This window comes from Octopus sinensis, linkage group LG1 (assembly GCF_006345805.1).
Source record: "Octopus sinensis linkage group LG1, ASM634580v1, whole genome shotgun sequence".
NCBI lineage: Eukaryota > Metazoa > Mollusca > Cephalopoda > Octopoda > Octopodidae > Octopus > Octopus sinensis.
The window spans coordinates 106,270,893-106,293,884 of NC_042997.1; the positions used below are offsets into that span (position 1 = coordinate 106,270,893).

Genomic DNA, 22,992 nt, shown 5'->3' on the forward strand with positions numbered 1-22,992 from the left:
ATGTGTTGTGTAGTTCCAGTTGAAGAAATTAATCACTCATTCAGGTATATGTGGTTAAGAAGTTTGCTTCACAATGACATAGTTTAATCTTAATGTGAGCACCCTAGGCAAGTGTCTTCTTCTATAGCCTCTAGTTGACCAACACCTTGACAACATAGAATTTGGTTGACATAAAATGTGCAGAAGTTTGCCATATGTATGTGTGTGTGTGTGTGTGTGTGTGTGCAATAGAAGAATTGCTAAAATAGCCCTTTGTGTGTCATATTTAATATGAGTACATCTTGCAAAGGCAAATTTACTGCAGCATTTGTCCAAGAATAACATCTCTTATAGACATCTGAGAACAGTTTTCATCTCCCTGCAATATATATATATATACACACATATTGTGTTTTTAAACACACCCCATCCTTAAGAGATGTTATCTTGGGACAAATACTGCTGTAAACCCACTTTTCAATGATGTTTTTGTGATACATGAATGGTTTATATATATATATATATATATATAATATATATATATATATATATATATATATAATATAGCCTTGGTAAATTTGATAGATGGAAACATGTCTGGCTAAAGGCAATTGTTAGCTTGCTTGGGAAGAAGTGAGGGTTGGCACAGGAAGGGTATGTAGCCATAGAAAATCTGCCTCAACAAATTCTGTCTGGCCCATGCAAGCATGGAAAAGTGGTTGATAAATGATGATGATATGTGTGTGTTTATATTTACACTGACTAGTTTATGTTATCCCCATTTTTTTCTCAGTATCTTAACAATTCTACACATAGTTCATATTTCAGTCAGATACTCGTTAATCTCTGTGGTCAATACTATTGACTAAACCCTTGAAGGTACCATCCACCATGGCCAAAATTCTATGGCTGCAAAGAGTAAAACACAATCTGAAAATTTAAAGGGTGTTACATGCACACAGCGAAAAGCTATGTCCAAATCCCTACCTGTTGGAACCTGAACAGTTTATCTATAACCTTAAGTCTTTAATACTATTAAGAAAAGCAAAGATGTCAAAATAACCACTTCGTTTAGTATTAGATTTCTCTGTCAAATGTAATCCTTATTTATTCACATTGATTTGAATTAGTCATGCATTACTTTGTAGCTTTGAGATTTCAATGACATGATTGTTTATTTTTAGAGTTATGTTGTAGGCAGATTATTTGGGTTGGATATGGCTGGTTTAATACTAATATTCTACAAATTATATGTTCAATCCAGCCATATCTGGCCTGTCACTCCTATCATACAATGTTACTGAAAAATAAGAAGGCGTAGGAGTGGCTGTGTGGTAAGTAGCTTGCTTACGAACCACATGGTTCCAGGTTCAGTCCCACTGCGTAGCACCTTGGGCAAGTGTCTTCAACTATAGCCTCAGGCCGACCAAAGCCTTGTGAGAGGATTTGGTAGACGGTAACTGAAAGAAGCCCGTCATATATATGTATGTATATGTATGTGTGTGTGTATACGTTTGTGTGTCTGTGTTTGTCCTCCCAACATCACTTGACAACTGATGCTGGTGTGTTTACATCCCCGTAACTTAGCAGTTCAGCAAAAGAGACCAATAGAATAAGTACTGGGCTTACAAAGAATAAGTCCTGGGGTCGATTTGGTCCACCATGGCCAGTCAAATGACTGAAACAAGTAAAAGAGTAATCATATCATCAAAATCTCAAAGCTAATGAGATAATGCATGATTAATTCAAAACAGTGTAAATGAATAAGCATTATGTCTGATGAAGGCACATGGCTCTGTGGTTAGTGTGTCAGGCTCACAATCATGAGGTAGTGAGTTTGATTCCCTGGACTGGGCCGTGTGTTGTGTTCTTGAGCAAGACACTTTATTTCATATTGCTCCAGTTCACTCAGCTGTAGAAATGAGTTGTGACATCACTGGGGGCAAGATATATTGGCCTTAGCCTTTCCTTTGGGCAACATTGGTGGTGTGTAAAGAGGAGATTGGTATGCTTGGTTGACTGCTAGTCTTCCATAAACAACCTTGCCCGGACTTGTACATCAGAGAGGAATTTTCTAAGTGCAATCCCATGATCATTCATGACTGAAGAGGGTCTTTACTTTTTACATTTGACTGAATAATCTGAGTCTAAAGGGTTAAACATAAAACCTTTAGTCTAGTCAAAAGAAATATTTTGTTTCAGGTGGTAGCAAATTTAACAAGTGACTTTGGAGCACAGACTGGACACCTACTTTGGTGTCTTTCATATGTATATACTTATATATTTATATACATGTGTGTGTGTGTGTGTATTACTGTAGTAACCTTCCTCCTAAAATTGCTGGTTACCTTGAGCTTTTTAGACTTACGTGGCAATAACATGTTACTTGTTTTCTTAACCTGTCAACCACTGTTACCAGCCTAACAACTGTTACTTCACTAATTTTGTACCATCGTTTACAAGATTAACATCAAACTTATCTTATGTAAACAGACTTTTCTTTACTGTTTTTGCTGAAGAATGTTGGGAAACCCATTATTTCATTTCTAATTTATGAAATTAAGGGATCAACATCTATAGCTTCTGAATGTACCAATAAAATACTGCCAAATTCTACAAACTTCTTTGCTGAGGCCAATATTATTTTAACCTTGCTTACCAAGTATAATTACCTACCAATGTTTATTAACCTAACTTCTTGTTCACTACACGTCCCACTACATGCTATATTTAGTCCCACATAGCTATTCTCTGAATTCAAACTCCAGCAACCTTATATTACAGTGCCTACAGGAGGTTTTTTTCACAAATAAGGCTAAATATATATCTCCTGCAAATCATAAGAGGATGTTAAACGAAATGTCAAATGAAAGAACCAATAGCCTCAGACAGTCTCCTGTTATTTTCACTGGAGAGTATGCCACTTGTCTAATCAACAGAACCATTCATTCATTATATTATAAAGTAAAAGGTTAAGTTTCAACTGCCATTTGTACTTTTAATGTAATCTTCAGGGAGAATCAGTGTAGCTGAGTGGTTTAGTTTGTTTCAAAATCATTGGGTTCAAAGGTACAATCCCACATTGTAGTACTTTGAACAAATGTCTATTTCTACTATAGCCTCTGGTTGACCAATATTTTTTGTGGTGTTAGGATGATGAAAACTGTGAGAAGCCTGTCATACACACACACACACACACTCTTACATATGTTAGCAGACATGTGCTTCTTCTATGTTAATAGTCATGCAAACTGTATGATGGTCTCACTACTTCTGGTGGCATAAAAAAAGAAAGCTCCCAGTATATGCTGTATAGTGGTTAGTGTTAAGGACATGCAGTTATAGAAACCATGCCAAAGCAACTACTGGACTAGAATATGATGCAATCCTTGGAACCATCAGATCCTGTCAAACCATCCAAATACTGCTAAGCATTTTGTCTAGCATGCTAACAATTCTGCCAGCCCACTGCCTTTGAGCCAGTTCAAGAATAAAAAATTATGATGTATGAAAAGGCTGGCCTTTGGAATTAAAAGTATATCTCACTTGATGGATGTCCATCCAGTTTGCATCTGTACAATTTTACTCAGACTTTTTGGCTAACCCAAGGTTGTGGTAGAAGCTATTTGTTCAAGGAATCAGACAGTAAGATTGAACCAAAGATTTCACGAGTGTAAAGCAAACTTCTTAATTATTCGGCCAGGTACTTGCCTGTCTGATATGTGATGTAATTGTATCTAAGAGATTATACAGGGTGGACCAAAATGATGACACATTTGGAGGCTTAATAAAAGCACAAAGAAATAATGAAAAGAAAAATTTTATTTTCTGAATGTACATATTTCTCCTGGAATGGTTGCTATTTTTATACAAATTGCATGTTTTAATTCATCAATAGATCGAGGGCAATGACTGAATACTTTTGATTTTAAATACCCCCACAAGAAGAAATCACATTTCACCATTCCAGAAGAAATGATCCATAGAGTTATTGATAGCTTTCATGAATGTCTCCAACGGTGTGTTGACAATGATGGGAAGCATTTAGCTGATTTAATTTTTAAAACTTAATGAAATAAAATGGCATTATATGTACATTCAGAAAATAAAATTTTTCTTTTCATTATTTCTTATTTTGTGCTTTTATGAAGCCTCCAAATGTGTCAGATCATTTTGGTCCACACTGTACTTCTTGTTTTATTGACAGTATTTATTAAAGCAAAGCTATGCAGTATGGTAAAATGGCTATTGAGGTTCAGAAGAACGTATAGTAGTATTGGGGTTGTTGATTGTAATAGTTTGCAGATATTGCTATATATTTGTATGTGAGTGGATTAAATGAAAGTTCAAGGATTTGATTTTGTTGTTGAAACTGCTAATTATGAGATATGGTTAGCTTGATGATAATTAGCTAGTGTATGTGTTGCATAATATTAATTGCAATCTAAAACAGTTTGTTTTATATATGTAGATAGGTATTTCTTGCAAAAACAGTGCTCTTTCCCCTCTCTCTGCCCCTTCTCTTTCTCTCTCCCTCTCTCTCTCTCTCTCTCTCTCTCTCTTCCCTTCATAGTCACTCATAAATCTGCTACTAAAAAACAATTTAAGAAGAAATAAGCTAAAATTAATCATTAATGATTTTAAAATGTGTATCTGTGTCTTAATTAAGCATAACATATTGAATTAACATTTATTTCAGAAGCAAAATTAACAAATTGCAGCAAAGGCTGCTAGGAGAAGCAGTGTTATGTTATTGAGAGGGTTATTAAACATTGGAGTTTTTTTTATGATATTTTTGTTTGTTTTTTCTTTATTTACAAATCCAACTCTCTCTCTCTCTCTCTCTCTCTCTCTCGCTTTGTTTTTTCAGTTTACAGCACTCCTTTCACATCACATACTACTTTAATTATCATTCATCCAGCTCACTTGTTTTTATGAACGCATAAGTTTACCTTTTAATATTTCCCCTCATAAAGGCAGTGAGCTTTGCACATGGGCAAAATGCTTAGCAGCATTTTGTCCTTCCTTATGTTCTGAGTTCAAATTCTACCGAGGTCAACTTTGCCTTCCATCATTTCAGTGTCAATAAAATAAGTACCAGCTGAGTACTAGGGTCGATGTAATTGACTTACTCTCTACTCTGAACTTGCTCGCATTGTACCATAGTTTGAAACCACCGTTCCCCCTCATACTGCCCTGAATTCTCTTCTGTACCCAATGATACCAGCCCACAACATAACTCCTCCACCCTGTTGTTGACGTCGTAAATGTTGGTGAGGCACATCTCCAAAATAGACCCAACAATTCATCCAACCGTCAGGTCCATCAAGGGTCACTCTGGAAAAGATGTTTCCCTGGAGCTAAATAACAGTAACATTATCCTTGTATGGGACTGTCACATTATGTTGACACATAAACTTTACTATGTTGTTGCCTGACTAGCTCCTGGGCCGGTGGCACATAAAAAGCACCATTCGAGTGTCGTCGTTGCCAATGCTGCCTCACTGGCCCTCATGCCAGTGGCACATAAAGGGCACCCACTACACTCAGAGTGGTTGACATTAAGAAGGGCATCCAGCTGTAGAAACTTTGCCAGATCAGACTGGAGCCTGGTGCAGCTTTCTGGCTCACCAGTCCTCAGTCAAACCGTCCAACCCATGGAAAGTGGACGTTAAACAACGATGATGATGGTGATGATGATATCACCATCCACTATCTAGACACACAGATTATCTTAAGTTGGGGATTTGTAGGTCTCGGCTAGTCATTCGACTGATTATCTACACCTGCTCTATTAAGACTGATCCCTGTCTAATTAAACCTCTCTCTCTCTCTCTCTCACACCACACACCCACATGCACCTTCATGCTACTTTTCCATCTCTTTCCCTCTTACTACTCTCAACTGGTTTTTTTCTCTTTTAGGTACCTCTTTTCATTCTTAATCTCCAGCTTTTTTTTATAGTCTTTGGCTCTCTTTTGTCATACCTGATTCTCCACAGCCACTCTTACCAGTATGCAGTCCTTACCCCATCCCACCCTCATTTCCCTTCTCTCCTCAAACTATTACTCTTTCTCTCTTTTGTCTCTCACCAACCTTCCCCTCTATACTATTCTATCTTTCTTTTTTCCCTTCTACCATAAAACTGTCCTTAGCTCCTTTCACCCTTCCTTCACACCCCAGCACACTCTGCATTTTTTCCTTCCCCAATCTCTCTTTGTCTCTATATAGTTCTTAACCCCCTCCTCTCCTCTTCTGATTAATCCTACCTCTACCTCTCTCTCTTCCTCCTTCATACTTGCTCTTAGTTTCCTATCTCTCTTCCCTACTTCAAACTGACCTTTCTCTCACACTTTTCTCTTTCCCTCTGCATTCCACCATTACACTAACAACACACACTCTCTCTCTCTCTCTCTCTCTCTCTATCTCTCCTTTCTCCCTCCCTTTTTCTTTCTCCACTTCCCTCCCTCTTTCTCTCCCCTCCCTCCCTTTTTCTCTTTCGTTCCCTCTTTCCCTCCCTCTTTCTCTCCCCCTCTCTCTTTCTCCCACTCCCTCTCTTTTTCTCTTTCTCTTTTATTTTTCATTTTCCCTTGTTCCCCACCCTTTTCACTCATTCCAATCCTCAGTCTTCCTTCAAATAAACCTTATCTCTCTATAGCATATTTTTTTTTTGTTCTCTCTTACTCTTCCTCCCACTTTTTCATTCCTCCTTCACACCTTTTTATTTCTATCCTTCTTTTCCTCCCCATTCCTCTTTCACAATCATCATTGCCCCCCTCCACACACACACCCACCATTATTTACCATTTCTTCTCCACCCCCCAGCCACACCTCATTTAAAAGTTGAAAATATTGATCTGAGAAACTAAGCTAAAATAAAACACAATAACCAACACTCCCATTGCACTGTCTCTCTCTCTCTCTCTCTCTCCTACCACCCCTCTTCTCTCTTTTGACATTTGCTTATTATGTATATACTGACTTATTAACCATATATACAATTAGCATGTCTTTGCACCTTGTATTTCACAACATGGAAAATTAATTACACTTGCAGTTTCTCGGTTCTCGTTACCAATCATGCATGGTTTTGTAGCCTGTTCAAATTACAATGTTGTTATTGTTGATTTTTGTTTTGAAAGAAAAATGTTTATAGATTTTTTTTTCTATCTTTCTTTTGTCTTTCGGTTGTTTTTATTAAATATTATTGTTTGTTTTTCTGGCTTGATATTTCATTTTGCTTTTTTTTTTTCAGCATTCTTTAAAGATTCTAAAGGCGGGTATACTCACACATTTGTATAAATTCTTTACACACATATGTCAAAAAAGGGGAGCTTCAAAGGTTCTTGTTGTTTAGCCCCAGGTCAACGCTGATCAAGGAGACTTGTGATTAAAAGCATTCCTGTTGTAACCATTTCAACATTTGGGTTAGATCTAGAACTATATTATCTAATATACCATATCCTTTATTTAAAACTGTAGATGTGTGGTAGGTAATGTGAAGAATATTTGGTTGCTATTTCTATCAAACTGATACACCACCATGTAAAGCCTTTCTCACTGGCTCAACCTTAGAAGTTGCTTAAACTATTTAATGTATCAGCAAAATCAACACACTCATTTATCATTTTTAATGTTTTGGGGGTTTTTATTTTTAAATAGGTATCTCTTAATTCAAACAATACAACCACTTGAAAAAGTCTTTATTAACCCTTTAGCATTTAAACCAACTATGTCTGGCCCAAAATTTTCCGCCTATTTAATTTTCAAACTGGCCAGATTTGATCTCTCACTCCTAGGCAACAATGTCATTCAAAACATAAACAATCACATCATTGAAATTTCAAAACTACAAAGATAATGCATAATTAATTCAAATCAATGTTAATTAAATATGTATTATATTTGATACAGTAATCTGAATGCTGAAGGGTTAAAGGCTTTATTCAACATAAAACCATAAATAACAATATAATACTTCTCCAGAAGTACACACAGAACACAGGGCTACATTCCTGATAAAAACTTAGCAAAGTTTGTTAATTGTTGTGAATGGCTTCCTCTATTATAATGAGATTGCATATAACACTAATCAACAAAGAAAGTGCTAAACTCAAATCTGGTCTTTCTTTTTATAATAGACTAATTAATTTAGTTCACTGTTTGAGTTGATTCCTTTCTAAGATAATTACAAATTCCTTCATGTTAGTAACTAGGAATTAACTGGTTTGACATACATAATTTGTAGCAAATAATTTTCACAGCAAATCTACTATATGTGTCTTAATGAAGATAGTATTGCTATACTTGATTAAGAGTCTCTATGTGAAAGATATGTTCAAACAAAGCTTATAAAGGGCTGTCCAACAACTGCAACACTTGCATTCACATAAATTGCAAAGCTCATAAGGGTCATTGGGTTTTAGCAGTTGTCTTGAAAGTTTTTTCATGTTATTTTTCTTTCATCATGTATAGTAAATCCATAGCTTATTGTTTTGTAAGAACAACATTCAAGACTCCATTTTCATGTGTGCCCAGAAGTCAGTGTAGCAAAATACTCATCAACCTTAGAGTACTCCCCCTATTTAGAGCAGTCCCATACTAAAGAAAATAATAAAGGAAAGAAAGAACCTGTTTGCAGGTAAGCTATTGAAGGAGTTCATATGGTTGCTCAATCATGTAAAAATAACAGCTAAATCCTCTTCAAATTACAGCCTACTATCTTAAAAAAAAAAAACAGGATACATTGGAAAATATTATCTAAGCACACCTCCCCAAAACAAAACAATGATCATTACTAGAAAACATTTGATCATTACTAGAAAACATTTGATTACAATTCTGAAATCTACTTAGTGTTGATTTATGTTTGATTAACTACGATAGCAACAAATGTTGCTATCGTAGTTTTGAAAACAATGCATCAGTACCTTCATTTCTATAGGCACACAGTAAAATTCCAGTTACAAATTTATACATCAGAGAATCAAGACTTATGGTATTCTACTAATGCTCTTCAGCAAGGCTTAGAAATTGAACCTTCTTATTTCATTCCCTTCTAATCATAGATCTTCATGAATAAGAAAGAATTCTATTTTGATTATACAGTGTCAGGGAAAGAAAATTTCTATGTAGTCAGTCAACTTGCTAGAAATAGTATCTAAATTTCCTTCAAATTCACTCTTGATTTTAAAAATATGTAAAGGATAATTAGATAATGTAGTTATCAGTGCACTATACCACAAAAGCAAGAGAAAAGCAAATGGATGCATATAACTGTAACATCTTTGTTGATTTGGGAGCTAAACAACTTTTAAAATTGATGTTTTAAAAAGTGTCAAAATACTTTACAAAATTTATTCACCATTGAGGGCTTGTATTATTTTCATGGTTTGTTTCGCTTTTTTTTAAAAACATTTATATATATATATGTAAATGTTGCCATGTTGGATCGTTAGCCCCTACACCCAATTTTTTTTCTCCTTGTTTCTCTCCTTGTTTCTTTTCTGTGTATCTTTCTGTCGAAGAGCGTAGGCTCGAAACGTAAAAGACTTGTTTTATTTCTATTCCTGAGCACAATACTAATACATTATTTGTTTGTACTCCACCTGCCTTCGTCTTTTGTTTATTTTCATAAACCTGCCTTCGTCTTTTGTTTATTTTCGTAAACCTTCCCGTTATATATATATATATATATGTATGTTTGTATAAATGTAGATACTAATTCTTAAACTGCCATATGTAAATACCTGTCACACCAAAATTTGTTGATAAACTAAAGGCATCTAAATTTATCTTTTCAACACATAGCCAAGCTATCTTATCCTGTTTCTCTTCACAGTACCTGTCACGAGTTCTAATTCCATCATTTTCTGCAATTCATTGTTTACCTTTTCTTTCAGCAAAACTCCACTCATTCATTATAGCATTCTCATTTCCATTCTTTCCATTCTTCCTTCAAGGATCAGAATGTTTGATGTTTATTACTTGTGTCTCACCCCCATATATAATAACACTCTTCACATATGCAGTGTACACATTTCTCTTCAGATTCAATGACACATTCTTCCACTCAGTTCTCAGAACTTCGCCGTCACTGAATCAGATCCATTTGCTCCATTTAACATCTTTCCAGTAAAGCAAAAAATGTCTGGTTTAATTCTTGTAAAAGGCTATCATATATCCAACCTCAAAACTGTATTTATATGTATTTATCAACTAATATAGATTAACTTTTAAATATCAGCTGTAAATAATATATAATACATATACACACATACACAGTCTGTATGTGAATAAGTGTATATTTGTACATACTTTTTTTTATCTTTCAGTAAAGAGAGCAGGCAGTCGCTATGACTTTTCACTGGGCCTCCAAAATGAATGAGAGGCTAAAAGGGAGACCTGGTCCTAATTCTTACTACAGAGTAAACTTTATTAAAGGAGTCTAAGGTACCAAGAGGTTATTGTTTAACTGGGCAGCTAAATAAGTGTACCACTGAAATGGACCATGGTGGAATTCGAAATCAGAGTGCAAACAGTCAGAACAAATATTGCAAGCCATCCAATGTGACTTTCTTATGAGTCTGGCGGTCTATCTCCTTAAATTGGTACTTTTTGTTTTATCAAGATCAGAGACTTCAAAGGCCCAGTTGACCTCAACAGGATTTGAACTAAGGGTACAGAGTCAGATCAAAGATTATGAGACATGTTATCCAGTCTTCTTAAGATTCAACCAATTTGCCATCAGTGCCACATTTGTGTGTGTGTGTGTGGTGTGTGTGTGTGTATATATATATATATATATCATCATCATCATCATGTTAAACAATGATGATGATGATATATATAAAATTATACGTATTCACTCACGCACACACACATGCATACATATGTATATATAAAGGTGGTGATCGTTCCCCTTTCACAGATGATTGCCGTCTCTTTGTCCTTGCTTGTTGTCACTTCTGACTTTCTGTCCATGACCTCTCGGATAACTATTCAGTTTTATTGCAGATCTGCATGATTTGAAGCATAAGTGACGGATGGAAGTTGCAACTTATTGCGTGCTTCCAACTGATCAGGTTTGCACACATTGACACTCTTCCATCACCATAGGACTTTCAGTAAAATGGTGTGACAAATGAGGTCACCCTGAAGAAACATCTGCACGTATCATATATGCATATACACACACATTCCTGCCTCTCATCAACTAAAATTCTGATTCGTTGTTTGTCTTTTGAGAAGAACCCTCCTCTTATTTTCAGTCAGGCATCACCTCCTCCTCCTCGACCACCACCACCAAAACACCCACCCACCCTTATTGTTACTCTCATTGTTTTCTCTTATTGTTAGAGTTGACCATGTTTTACATATTTAAAACATCTGTTACAATTACTGGCCCCGTTCCTCCACCCACCCTTATGTTCTATTCAATTCTTATTATTGTTACTTCACACCTTTATCTCTCTCTTCTCCTCTCTCATTTTGTTTCCTCTCCCTCTCTACTTTGGTCTATTCTCTTACCATTTTATTCCTTTCCCCCACTCCTGCTACATATTCCATACATATTATGCTTTAATCTAATTTTCAAATCATTAACGAGCTCCCCACTTATCAGATTAGCGTTTAGCTTTTTTGTGTATGGTTTTTGGTTTTCTGCCTAAACCCTGTTCTAGCTTTTGTTTGGTGTCCCCCCCCCACCACCACCACCTTCACCAGCCTTTCTTCTTTCTTTTTTTTCCTTCCTTCATTAATTTTGTTTGACTAATTTTCGCCTTTTGATTAGCTAATCATTTCACATAATAGTTATTTTTGTGGTTTGCTTTTATATTTTTAATTATTTCTTATTACATTCCATCCTCACTGATTTGCTCTTGTTCCCTCTTTCTCTCTCTCTCTCTCTTCTCTCCTAATTTTCTTGTTTCATACCACTTTGAAATTAGTGCCAGAGATTTCTGCTTAAGCATGATGACTAACTCAGAACACCTGTTAATTTGTCAATTCTTTATTTAAAGTCTAATTTTCTCTGCTTTGAAAGAATTAAACTTTAACTAGGAATCAGGTTTTCTACTATAACGCAATATATATATATATATATATATATATATATGTATATATAAACTTATTTCAGCTAGTGAGATTTAAAAAAAATTTACTCTGTTCTTTTTCTTCATATGATTGGGGTTTTTTTTATATTCTGTTTATATGTGTTTATTTAATTTTAGCACAGTGTTTTCTTTGTTTCAATAATGTCTTACATTTGATTTTCTATTTTAACTTTGTGGTGTTGATTGACTGGCTCGTTGATTTCAGTATTTAAGTTTTAGGTTGCCTCCTTTATCGCTGATCAAACAGATCGATATTACACGTAGACAATTGATCAAATGAATTTAAATTGCTCATAGATAGGCACAGGTGTGGCTCTGTGGTTAGGAAGCTTGCTTCCCAACTAGGCCATGTGATCTTGGATTCACTCACACTATGCAACATTTTGGACAAATATCTTCTACTATAACCCAAAGATCAGCTATAATACCAATTTCACCAGTTATAAACTGTTGCTATGCTGCTGAAGAGATGTTTTAAGCCATTCAAGAACAACTGTTTTCAGCAGATTATTCATAAAAACCGTCCATTCTTTAATTTATTCAACAGGACAATGTTAAAACATTTGTTCACGTATGTTTGTATGTATGTAAGTATGTATGTGTGTGTATTTTATATATATATATATATGTGTGTGTGTGTGTGTGTGTGTATGTATAAGTGGGAGATAACTCCTGTCACCCTAACTCCAACACCACCAGATCATGTGGTTTTGATCTGTATTGGATCTTTTCAGTTGTAGGTACTCGTCGCCAGGCATAGCAGCAGTTTTTTTAACCTTACTTGTAATGTACATAGTTTCATAACTCACTGATTTTGTAACTAGGAAACTAGTCTGTTAGTAAAGCTCTGTTTGAGACAGAAGCAGCATATGGACCAAAACGTATTGTGTATGGCCACTTTAATGTGGCTGTTCTCTAAGAGATGACAATACTGCCATTTTAACTCCAAAAATACATCTTCAGTTGGTTTATACAGTGTGCTTCTGGCACTCAATATTTATTGCAAGTGGGAGAGAGTTTCTTATTTGCAAGATCAATGATTGCATGACACTGTTTTCTACGTATTGCCAGCAAGGTTAAACTGCTGCCATACCTGGCAACAAGTGACCACCACCAAGAAGATCCCATACAGATCAAAACTACATGGTCTGGTGGTCTTGGAGCTAGGGTGGCCGGAGTTATCACTTGCTTGCTATAATTATTGAGTGCGAGAAGTTCACTGAATAAACCATCTGGAGGAAGTATCTTCCTGGAGTTAAAATGGCAGTATTGTTGTCTCTTAGAGGACAGCCACATTAAAGTGACCATAAACAATACACTTACGTATTGTTTATATACACTTACAAGGTGTCCCAAAAAAAATGTATACACATATTGGTTCGGCAAAAGAGAACAATAGAATAAGTACTAGGCTTACAAAGAATAACAAATTTACAATTATTTAAGGTGTGTATACATTTTTTTAGGACACCCTGTATATAAAGGTATAGGCACAGATATGTGGTAAGAAGCTTGCTTCCTAATCACATGGTTCTGGGTTCAATCCCACTGCGTGACACCATAGGCAAGTGTCTTCCACTATAGCCTCGATCCAACCAAAGCTTTATGAGTAGATTTTGGTGGCGGAAACTGAAAGATACCCATGTATATATATATATATATATATACACACATACGTTTGTCCCACCACCATTTGACAACTAGTGTTGGTGTGTTTATGTTCCTGTAACTTAGCGGTTAAGCAAAAGAGATCAATTTAATAAGTATTGGGTCATCACATAAATAATGTGGTTTTTTTCATTTGCATGAACTGAAAGTTGGAGGGGGATGGGATAAACTACTTGCAACACCTTACTATAAAACCAGGTAGTAGTTTTACTTTGACCTTATTCTTAGTGCAAGTTTTCAAGAGTGCAATTCGATTTTAACAGTTATTTTTTTAAGCTATAATAGAAGTGTCAAAGAAGCATATTTGGCATAGTTTGTTTTATGAGTTCAATAAAGGAAACAATGCAAAGGAAAGTGCGAGGAATATTAATGCAGTATAAGGGGTTCTAGAAATTCCAAGCTGGAAACTACAGCCTAGAAGACGAGCCTCGTCCTGAAAGATCTGTAGAGCTTGATGAGGATGTCCTGCAAACCCTGGTGGAACAAAATTCCATAGTAACTGTTGAGGGACTAGCAGAGAAGCTTGGATTTAGTCATTCAACCATTCATCGACACCTGTATGCCATTGGAAAAGTCAAAAAATTGGGTCAATGGGTTCCTCACAAACTGCGTGGCACCTTGGGCAAGTGTCTTCTACTATAGCCTCAGGCCGACCAATACCTTGTGGGTAGATTTGGTAGACGGAAACTGAAAGAAGCCCGTCGTATATTTGTACATATACATACACACGTGTATATATATATATACATACACATACATTCATGTGAATGCAGAAACAAAAGAAAAAGGTACTCAACATATCAAGTACAACTTACATGTATTATTATTTAAAACATTTTGATTTGGCTGTATGCAACTTACTGTTCTCCAGGCTTGCAACTGAAACCTGTCTTGTTTGGGCTTAAATTATCAAATGAAAGAACACAGGAAGCTCAAGATGGGTAGTGAAAAATGATATCCACTTCTACTTTGGCTAGTTATATTAAGTATTGACCATTTAAGGGCTTTTTTTGCTCACATCTTACCATGCTATTTTCTGGCCCCATTTAAGTTTTTAGTTACTTTTTTTACTCTTTTATTTGTTTCAGTCATTTGAATGCACCCATGCTGGAGCACCGCCTTTAGTCAAACAAATCAACCCTAGGACTTATTCTTTGTACGCCTAGTACTCAGTCTATCAGTGTCTTTTCGCCAAACCGCTAAGTTACAGGGGATGTAAACACGCCAACATCGGCTGTCAGACGATGGTGGGGAAACAACACAGATACACAAACATAACACATATACATCATCATCATCATCATTTAGCGTCCGCTTTCCATGCTAGCATGGGTTGGACGGTTCAACTGGGGTCTGGGAAGCCAGAAGGCTGCATCAGGCCCAGTCTGATCTGGCAGTGTTTCTACAGCTGGATGCCCTTCCTAACACCAACCACTCCGTGAGTGTAGTGGGTGCTTTTTACGTGCCACCCACACAGGTGCCAGACAGGGCTGGCAAACGGCCACAGACGGATGGTGCTTTTTATGTGCCTCCGGCACGGGGCCAGGCGAGGCTGGCAACGGCCACGATCGGATGGTGCTTTTTACGTGCCACCAGCGTGGGGGCCAGGCAAGGCTGGCAATGGCCACAAACGGATGGTGCTTTTTACATGCCCCCGGCACGGAGGCCAGTCGGGGCGGCGCTGGCAACGGTCACGATCGGATGGTTTGCTTACTTGTCACCGGCACTGGTATCACAGCTGCAATTTCCATTGATGTTGATCGACTTCGATTTTAGTTCTGCTTTCTAATATCTGATTTGATTTGATTTGATTTTCACTTGTCTCAATGGGTTTTCAGAAGTGGAGTTTTGTGTCCCAAGGAGGAAAGGTATGTATAAGTTGACTGGCTACATACCAGGTAGGGGCCACGGGTCTTCTCACGCACAGCATACTTCCATAGGTCTCGGTCTCTAGTCATTTCCTTGGTGAGACCTAAAGTTCAAAGGTCGTGCTTCACCACCTCGTCCCAGGTTTTCCTGGGTCTACCTCTTCCACAGGTTCCTTCAACCGCTAGGGTGTGGCTCTTTTGCACAGAACTATCTTAAGCCATACCAGCGCAAACGTCTCTCTTGCACACCACAACTGATGCTTCTTAGGTCCAACTTTTCTCTCAAGCTACTTACACTCTGTCGAGTATGAACACTGACATCCATCGGAGCATACTGGCTTCATTTCTTGCGAGCTTACGCATATCCTCAGCAGTCTCAGCCCATGTTTCACTACCATGTAGCATGGCTGTTCGTACACATGCATCATACAGTCTGCCTTTTACTCTGAGCGAGAGGTTTTTTGTCACCAGCAGGGGTAAGAGCTCTCTGAACTTTGCCCAGGCTTTTCTTACTCTAGCAGTTACACTTTCACCACACCCACCCCCGCTACTGACTTGGTCACCTAGGTAGCGGAAGCTATCAACTACTTCTAGTTTTTCTCCCTGGAATGTGGTAGAAGTTGGTCTCTGCACATTTTCAGTGTTTATTGCTCCTAAGCATCTGCCACAAACAAAAACTATTTTCCTAGTTAGCCTTTCTTTAACATTGCTGCACCTCTTATGTGTCCATAGCTTACACTTGGTGCATCTTATAGAGTTTCTACCTACACCTTTTCTACAGATCGAGCAGGGCCATCTACCTGAAGGTGTTTGTGATTGGTCTACCTTCCTACTTATTAGGACTTTGGTTTTGGCTAGGTTGATTCTAAGGCCCTTCGATTCTAATCCTTGTTTCCACACCTGAAACTTCTCCTCCAGTTCTGATAGTGACTCAGCAGTTAGAGCAAGGTCATCAGCATAGAGGAGCTCCCAGGGGCATCCTGTCTTGAATTCCTCCGTTATTGCCTGGAGGATTATGATAAATAGGAGGGGACTGAGGACTGAACCTTGGTGGACCCCAACCTCTACCCAGAATTCTTCACTGTACTCGTTGCCAACCCTCACTTTACTAGCAGCGTCTCTGTACATGGCTCGCACAGCTCTCACTAACCATTCATCTATCACTAGTTTCCTCATTGACCACCAGATAAGGGATTGGGGGACCCTGTCGAAGGCTTTCTCCATGCCAACAAAAGCCAGGTACAGGGGCTTATCTTTGGCTAGGTATTTCTCCTGCAGCTGTCTTACCAGGAATATAGCATCGGTAGTACTTTTCCTTGGCACGAACCCAAACTGTATCTCATCTAAGCTAACTCTCTCTCTAATTAGTTGGGCTATAACCGTCTCCGTAACCTTCATTACTTGATCCAGCAGCTTGATACCCCTGGTTAACTATACAGGTGACTAGGCTATAGCCGACACTACCAGATATTTTGAGCATCTCTGCAGTAATTCCTGATGGGCCTGTGGCTTTCCCTGTTTGTAATTGCCTTAACTACTAAGGAACTGTCAACTCGGATTGCTGGTCCCTCTGTTGGGTTGACAGACTCTCTTTATCCCATTCATTTTCCTTATTCAGCAACCTTTCATAGTGGCGTCTCCAAACCTCTCTCTTTGCATCCTCATTTAGCGCAAGTGAACCATCATCCTTGTGAACACATTTCTCTCCTACGTCACGATTCTCTCTCACACACTGTCTTGCAACACGAAATACCTCAAGTCTTTCATCCTCACAGCGCAGAACATTGGCAAATTTTTTCTTATATGCTTCCCCTCTGGCTAAATACACCTGCTTCCTAGCGTCCCTTCTGGCAGTCTGATACACTTCCCTGCTACCACCGTTCTTCCTGTTTCTTTTGTCTAATAGCCCTGTCAACAATATTGTTCCACCACGTTATTTTGGGTCTTGAGGGGACTTTGCACCAACCACAGATCTGGTCAGTGGCTCTCAGCAGGTTGTCCCTTAGAGACCTCCAGTTGTCTTCTATCCCATGTGAAGCTATACCCCCTTCTATTTCGTCAAAGGCTTCAAGTAATATGTCTCTAAATCTCTGTCCATTTGCAGGATCTTTAAGCTTCCAAGCTATATATAGCTTTAAGCTATATATATGTATATATATATACATATATATATATATATATATATATATATATATGTATATATAATAATAAATATTAGGGAATAAATCCAAATTTACAGGGAAAAATCAGATTTAGGATTGAATCCAATTTTATAGTAAAATATTATATAATATTAATTAGAGACAAAACCACTATTTTGCAAATCAAACAAGGAAAGACTTAATCAATACATAAAAAAAATTTTAATATAAAGTAAATAAATCACCACTACAATTGTTTCCTGTCTTCAAATGACATTCATCAGGTGGATTTCATATCTTCTATTCAATTTAATTTAATTTATTCAGTTTCCATCTACCAACTCCTCCTCACAAGGCGTTGATTGGTCCGAGGCTATAGTAGATGTTTGCCCAAGGTGCCGCACAGTGGGACTGAACCCAGAACCATGTGGTTGGTAAGCAAGCTACTTACCACACAGCCACTCCTGCGCCTGTTATTTGTTCACATTCAGATAGTTGTCTATTATTTCAGCTAGTACTTCACATTTGTTGTATTTCCTGAATACAGAAAACATGCTCACATTTTGTTCCAATGAGATATTTTTGTCATTGTATGCAAATTATTTTAATTGCAGGAGATTCTTAATTCCCAATATTCATTACCAATATTCATTAGTAAATATAATTTTTCTTATGTTGACTTTAAGACAGTGTATTTTAGATGCAGAAATTATTTTTATTCTTTCTGATCAAGTCTTACTTAACTTTCAGTTGAAGATTTTAAATCGTTAACAGCTTATTACTGAAGCAGCTAGAATATTGATTCTTATTATCTTACATTAAGTACAATTTTATTTAACTAATGCATCTATAATATTCCTTCATAACCTTTCTTTCAGGTTTGTTTAGTACTTTGTCTAGTTCATTAATTCTTAATTATCTCTGTCAGTCTTTGGTTTAATTATCTTATCTCTGTGCTTTATCTCACATATAATTTTTTTTTTTTTGTTAATTAATTTTCTTCTCAGCAGCTACCTTAAATGTACTTTTTACAAATTGAATTTCATATCAATTTTGTGGCAGAATTTGTTTATTTTTATGTAACGGCTGCTTGCTATCTGTAGCATACAACTTGAGGTGACCCATATACAAAACTTTTGTATTGTTCCTCATTGTTATTATTTTTATTTATATATCTAGAAACACAAGATAGGAGAGACAGTTAAGCATTAAATTAAAATGTGTTTACTATTTACTTTCAGCCTCTGACATATTGCCAATGTCAACTTTTCCTGTTGTTCCTTTATAATTTAAACAATTAATGAGTTTTATTCAATCAGCTGTATTCTCTTGCTACAACATTTCATCTCATGTCTAATCAAAACATTATCATTTTTGTTATCATATCCAGCTTGACATTTCATCATCTTTATCATATTGCATTTTGTTTTTCCATAGTGCATTATCCCTTATTGATGAGGTTCATCCGGTTAAGATCAGCTAATTCTTCTTTTGTCTTTTTCAATCTTATTCCAGAAGCTCCTTCTCCTCAGAGCACTTGGTATTTCTTTATTCAACTGTCATTCTTAATAGGCGTCACATGTCTATACTAGTACAGTTTAGCTGATTCTTCTTGTACTTAGTTTTCCTCATCTCATTTGTTCATTCTTTATGTGCATAAATATTATGAAATCAGTGGAGAATAGTTGCTTCACTTCTTTCTAGCCTTTGCTCTCACTTTATATCCTGTATCATTGTTGAACTACTCGTACAGTATCACACTTCATATGCCAGCCTCATACAATCTATCTTTCACCCAGAGAGTGAGTTCATTTGCTGCCAGCAGAACCAATGCTCCTTTGGACTTTTTCCATTCTATTTTCACTTTTGATACCATGCTTTCATTTTATCTACCACCATTATTGATAAGGTCACTATGGCAACAAAAACTGTCAAAAGATCCTTCTGGTTATTTGAAGAAACTTGTTTCACTCACTGCAAACTATCTCTGTTCACCTGTTATATACAAAGTCCTTTTCTATCAGACCATGCATGATTCTGTTGCATTTCTTTTACACCCATAGCCTACACACTGAAGAATTCATATTTAAAATTTTTCTACATATCAAGCATGACTATTTTATGGATTGCAGTAAAGTTCTATATTCTTTCCTTGAACCCCTTGCCTGGCAATGGCAAGATATCTCGTTTTTGACCTTTTTCGGAGTTGGACGAAATACCTCATCCAAAAGTTATTCTCTCAAATAATGGCTGGGACATAATATCTCATCTAACTCAACTCTACAGCACTTTTCAGGTATAAGCGAGTATGTTTGTCCCAATCATGCATCTGGCAGTGCATCACGCCATTCATGCTCTCACTTTAGCCAAGTGATTCATGTCTCACATCATTGCACTTACCAGTCATTCATCATTAGCACACACATACATGCATATGTTTGCTCATTCTAAGGACACATTTTGCATTTTTGCTTTTTATTTTTAAAATGAGCAGCGACAGTGAAATTGATGATGTGGATTTTGCTAATCTGGACTCCTCAGATTCTAGTGCAAGTGAATAGGATCCAGAAGTTACTGTCCCAAATGATGATGATGATGATAATAATGATAATGATGATTCCTTGCTTGCTGCCAGACAATGGTATCAGCTTCCTGTTGGAGATAATCTTGCACCTGCTTCTCTACTATTTCCTTTTGTTGGAGACCCAGTAATATCAATTGATGGTGATGTATCAGAAATGACTCCTCTTGATTTATTTCCCTTTATTTTGATGATGATTTAGTTGATTTTGTGTGCAGTGAGATAGATTTGCACAACAAACTTCACCTAACGATAAGAATCGGCACCCTGTTACAGTTAGAGAGATGCATTTATTTTTTGCTGTGAACATGCTTGGAAGTATAATAAAGGCACCAGATTTGGAAATGCAGTGATCAAAGCATCCTCTTCTTGAACAGCCAATTTATGCAACTATCATGTCCCTGAAGCGATTTTGTAAGATTAAACAATATCTACATTTTCTTGATAATCACTCTTATGACAAAGCAAGTCACCTGCATCCTAAGTTGCATAAAATATATGATATATACTCTAAGCTACAAGAGAAGTTCCAAAGTTTGTACACTCCAAAACGAGACATTTCTGTTGATGAAAGCCTCATTTTATACAAAGGCAGATTGGGTTGGATTCAATATTTATCCTTGAAGAGGAATAGATTTGGAGTTAAATATTTCATGTTATGTGAATCTGACTCTGGCTATGTTTGCAAATTTATAATTTATTGTGGAAAGGGAACCCAAAATGGCAACAAGTATCAAGAACTTACCATGGCACCATGAATAGTGATGAATCTCATGGAACCTTTGCTGAGAAAAGGATATTGCCTAACTGTGGACAATTTTTATGCTTATCCAGAACTAGCTGATATTTTAGTAGCTAATTACACAGATTTTCCAGGAGCAATATGTGTCACAAGAAAGGATTTTCCAAAAGAAATCAAGCAAGCAAAGCTAAAAATAAGGTGAAATTTGTGCTTTTCAAAGAGGAAAGGTGATGGCACTAAAATGGAAGGATAAAAAAGATGTTACTATGATCTCTACCATTCATAATCCATCTATGATAGATGTAAGCATTCCAAGGAAACAGATAATAAAGCCACAAGTGGTTTATGATTACAACTTCACTGTGGGTTGAGTTGACAAACTTGACCAACATTTGGTTGATTACCCCTGAAAATGTGGAAGGAGGTATTACAAGGTGTTTTTTCACATGATAGACTTGGCAGTGTGGGATTCATAGATACTTTATAAAGAATCATTGACACAAATGAGACACAGCACAAATCATTGATACAAATGAGTCACAGCAAAACCAATGTCTGATATGAAATATTGACTTGAACTTATTGATTCCCTCTTCAAAGAAAATTATGTTGATGTTCCTTGTTGAGAAGCTGGAAGACCATCTTCATCTCACCTTACTCAGTACTCATATGGACATTTTCCCATGGATATTCCTCCTAGAGAAAAGGAGAAATTTCCCCCAAGAAAGTGTGTGCAATATGCGAGAAAAAAAACAGGATGCCTATGGAAAACCAGTTCACAAAGAATCCCATTATATGTGTAAAATTTTCAAAGTTCCATTATATGATACTCCAGGTTTTGAAGCATTTTATTCAAAATAGCCATGTAATGAAAGAGAAGTACTACAAGTAAAGCGAGTAATGTTTCTTTGCTTTTATTTTATCCCTTTCTTTTATTTAAAACACTCTTTCCAATTTTTTTCCATTTAATTTTTTTTTTTTTTTTTACAGAAGCTGAGATATCTCGTTTTTGCTTACATATGATAATGATAACATATATATTTACATAAGTATATACAATATTTAAATTCTAACACTTTCCTGAACAATAGCATAAAATATACTATAACATAAGCAAAAAAAAAAGGGATTCATCTGGTTTTGCATTGTTTTTTTTGTTGTTTTTTTTCAAAAATCTACTGGATAAGAGGTTAACAAAGACTCTCATCTTTACCAGATTTATTTTTAGATTTCTTGATTCTAAGGCTTGCAACGATGTTTGGAACTTTTCCTCTACATCTATGACCAATTCAGCTATGAGGACTTGATTGCCACTGTACAGGAATATCCACAGACAGCCAATCTTAAAATCCTCTTTTATAACTTGGATAACTATAATAAACAGGAGGTGGCTAAGAATCAAAATCTGATGGATTACCTCCTTACAATTTAAATTCCATACCCAAACTTAACCTATTGCTAACTCACTGACAGCACCCATTTCATTATTCTTTTAGCTTTCACCATTCTTTTAAGCCATTCTTTTACAACAATTTTTCTTAACCCTTACTAAGAAGTGTAGAACCCTTTCAAAGGCTTTCCCGACACCAACGAAAGCTAGATATAGTGGTTTGTTCTGAGCTAAGAATCTCTCCTGTTGTTGTCGTCTCATTCAGACAAAAGCATTGGTGGTACCACATCCGGGCACAAATCTGACCAGCATTTTATATAAACTAATTCTTTTTTGTGTGTGTGTTTGTACTTTGATGAATGACTTGAGGCATTGTCATTACTCTTGAGTTTCTGTGAATTCATACATCCTCAGATAACTGTTGTGAGAAAATGAAAATTATAATTATGACCATTCATGTTTCAGAATAACAGTGTTTAGAATGCATATAAATTTGCAGAAGCTAAAGTC

At 36.5% G+C, this 22,992-nt stretch overlaps 1 protein-coding gene across 5 annotated transcripts in view; it reads left to right on the forward strand.

Moving 5' to 3' along the window:
* Window positions 1-22,992, forward strand: part of LOC115211160 (ankyrin repeat domain-containing protein SOWAHB) — a 161,817-nt gene that overhangs the window by 42,488 nt on the left and 96,337 nt on the right. For 3 of the 5 annotated variants that reach the window (XM_036503466.1, XM_036503464.1, XM_036503465.1), the window contains exon 5: window positions 7,235-7,255. The exons of the other annotated variants lie outside the window; for them this stretch is intronic. In XM_036503466.1, the coding sequence (XP_036359359.1) occupies window positions 7,235-7,255 (21 nt within the window). The remainder of the gene's footprint in view (window positions 1-7,234; window positions 7,256-22,992) is intronic. 5 annotated transcript variants of the gene reach the window in all.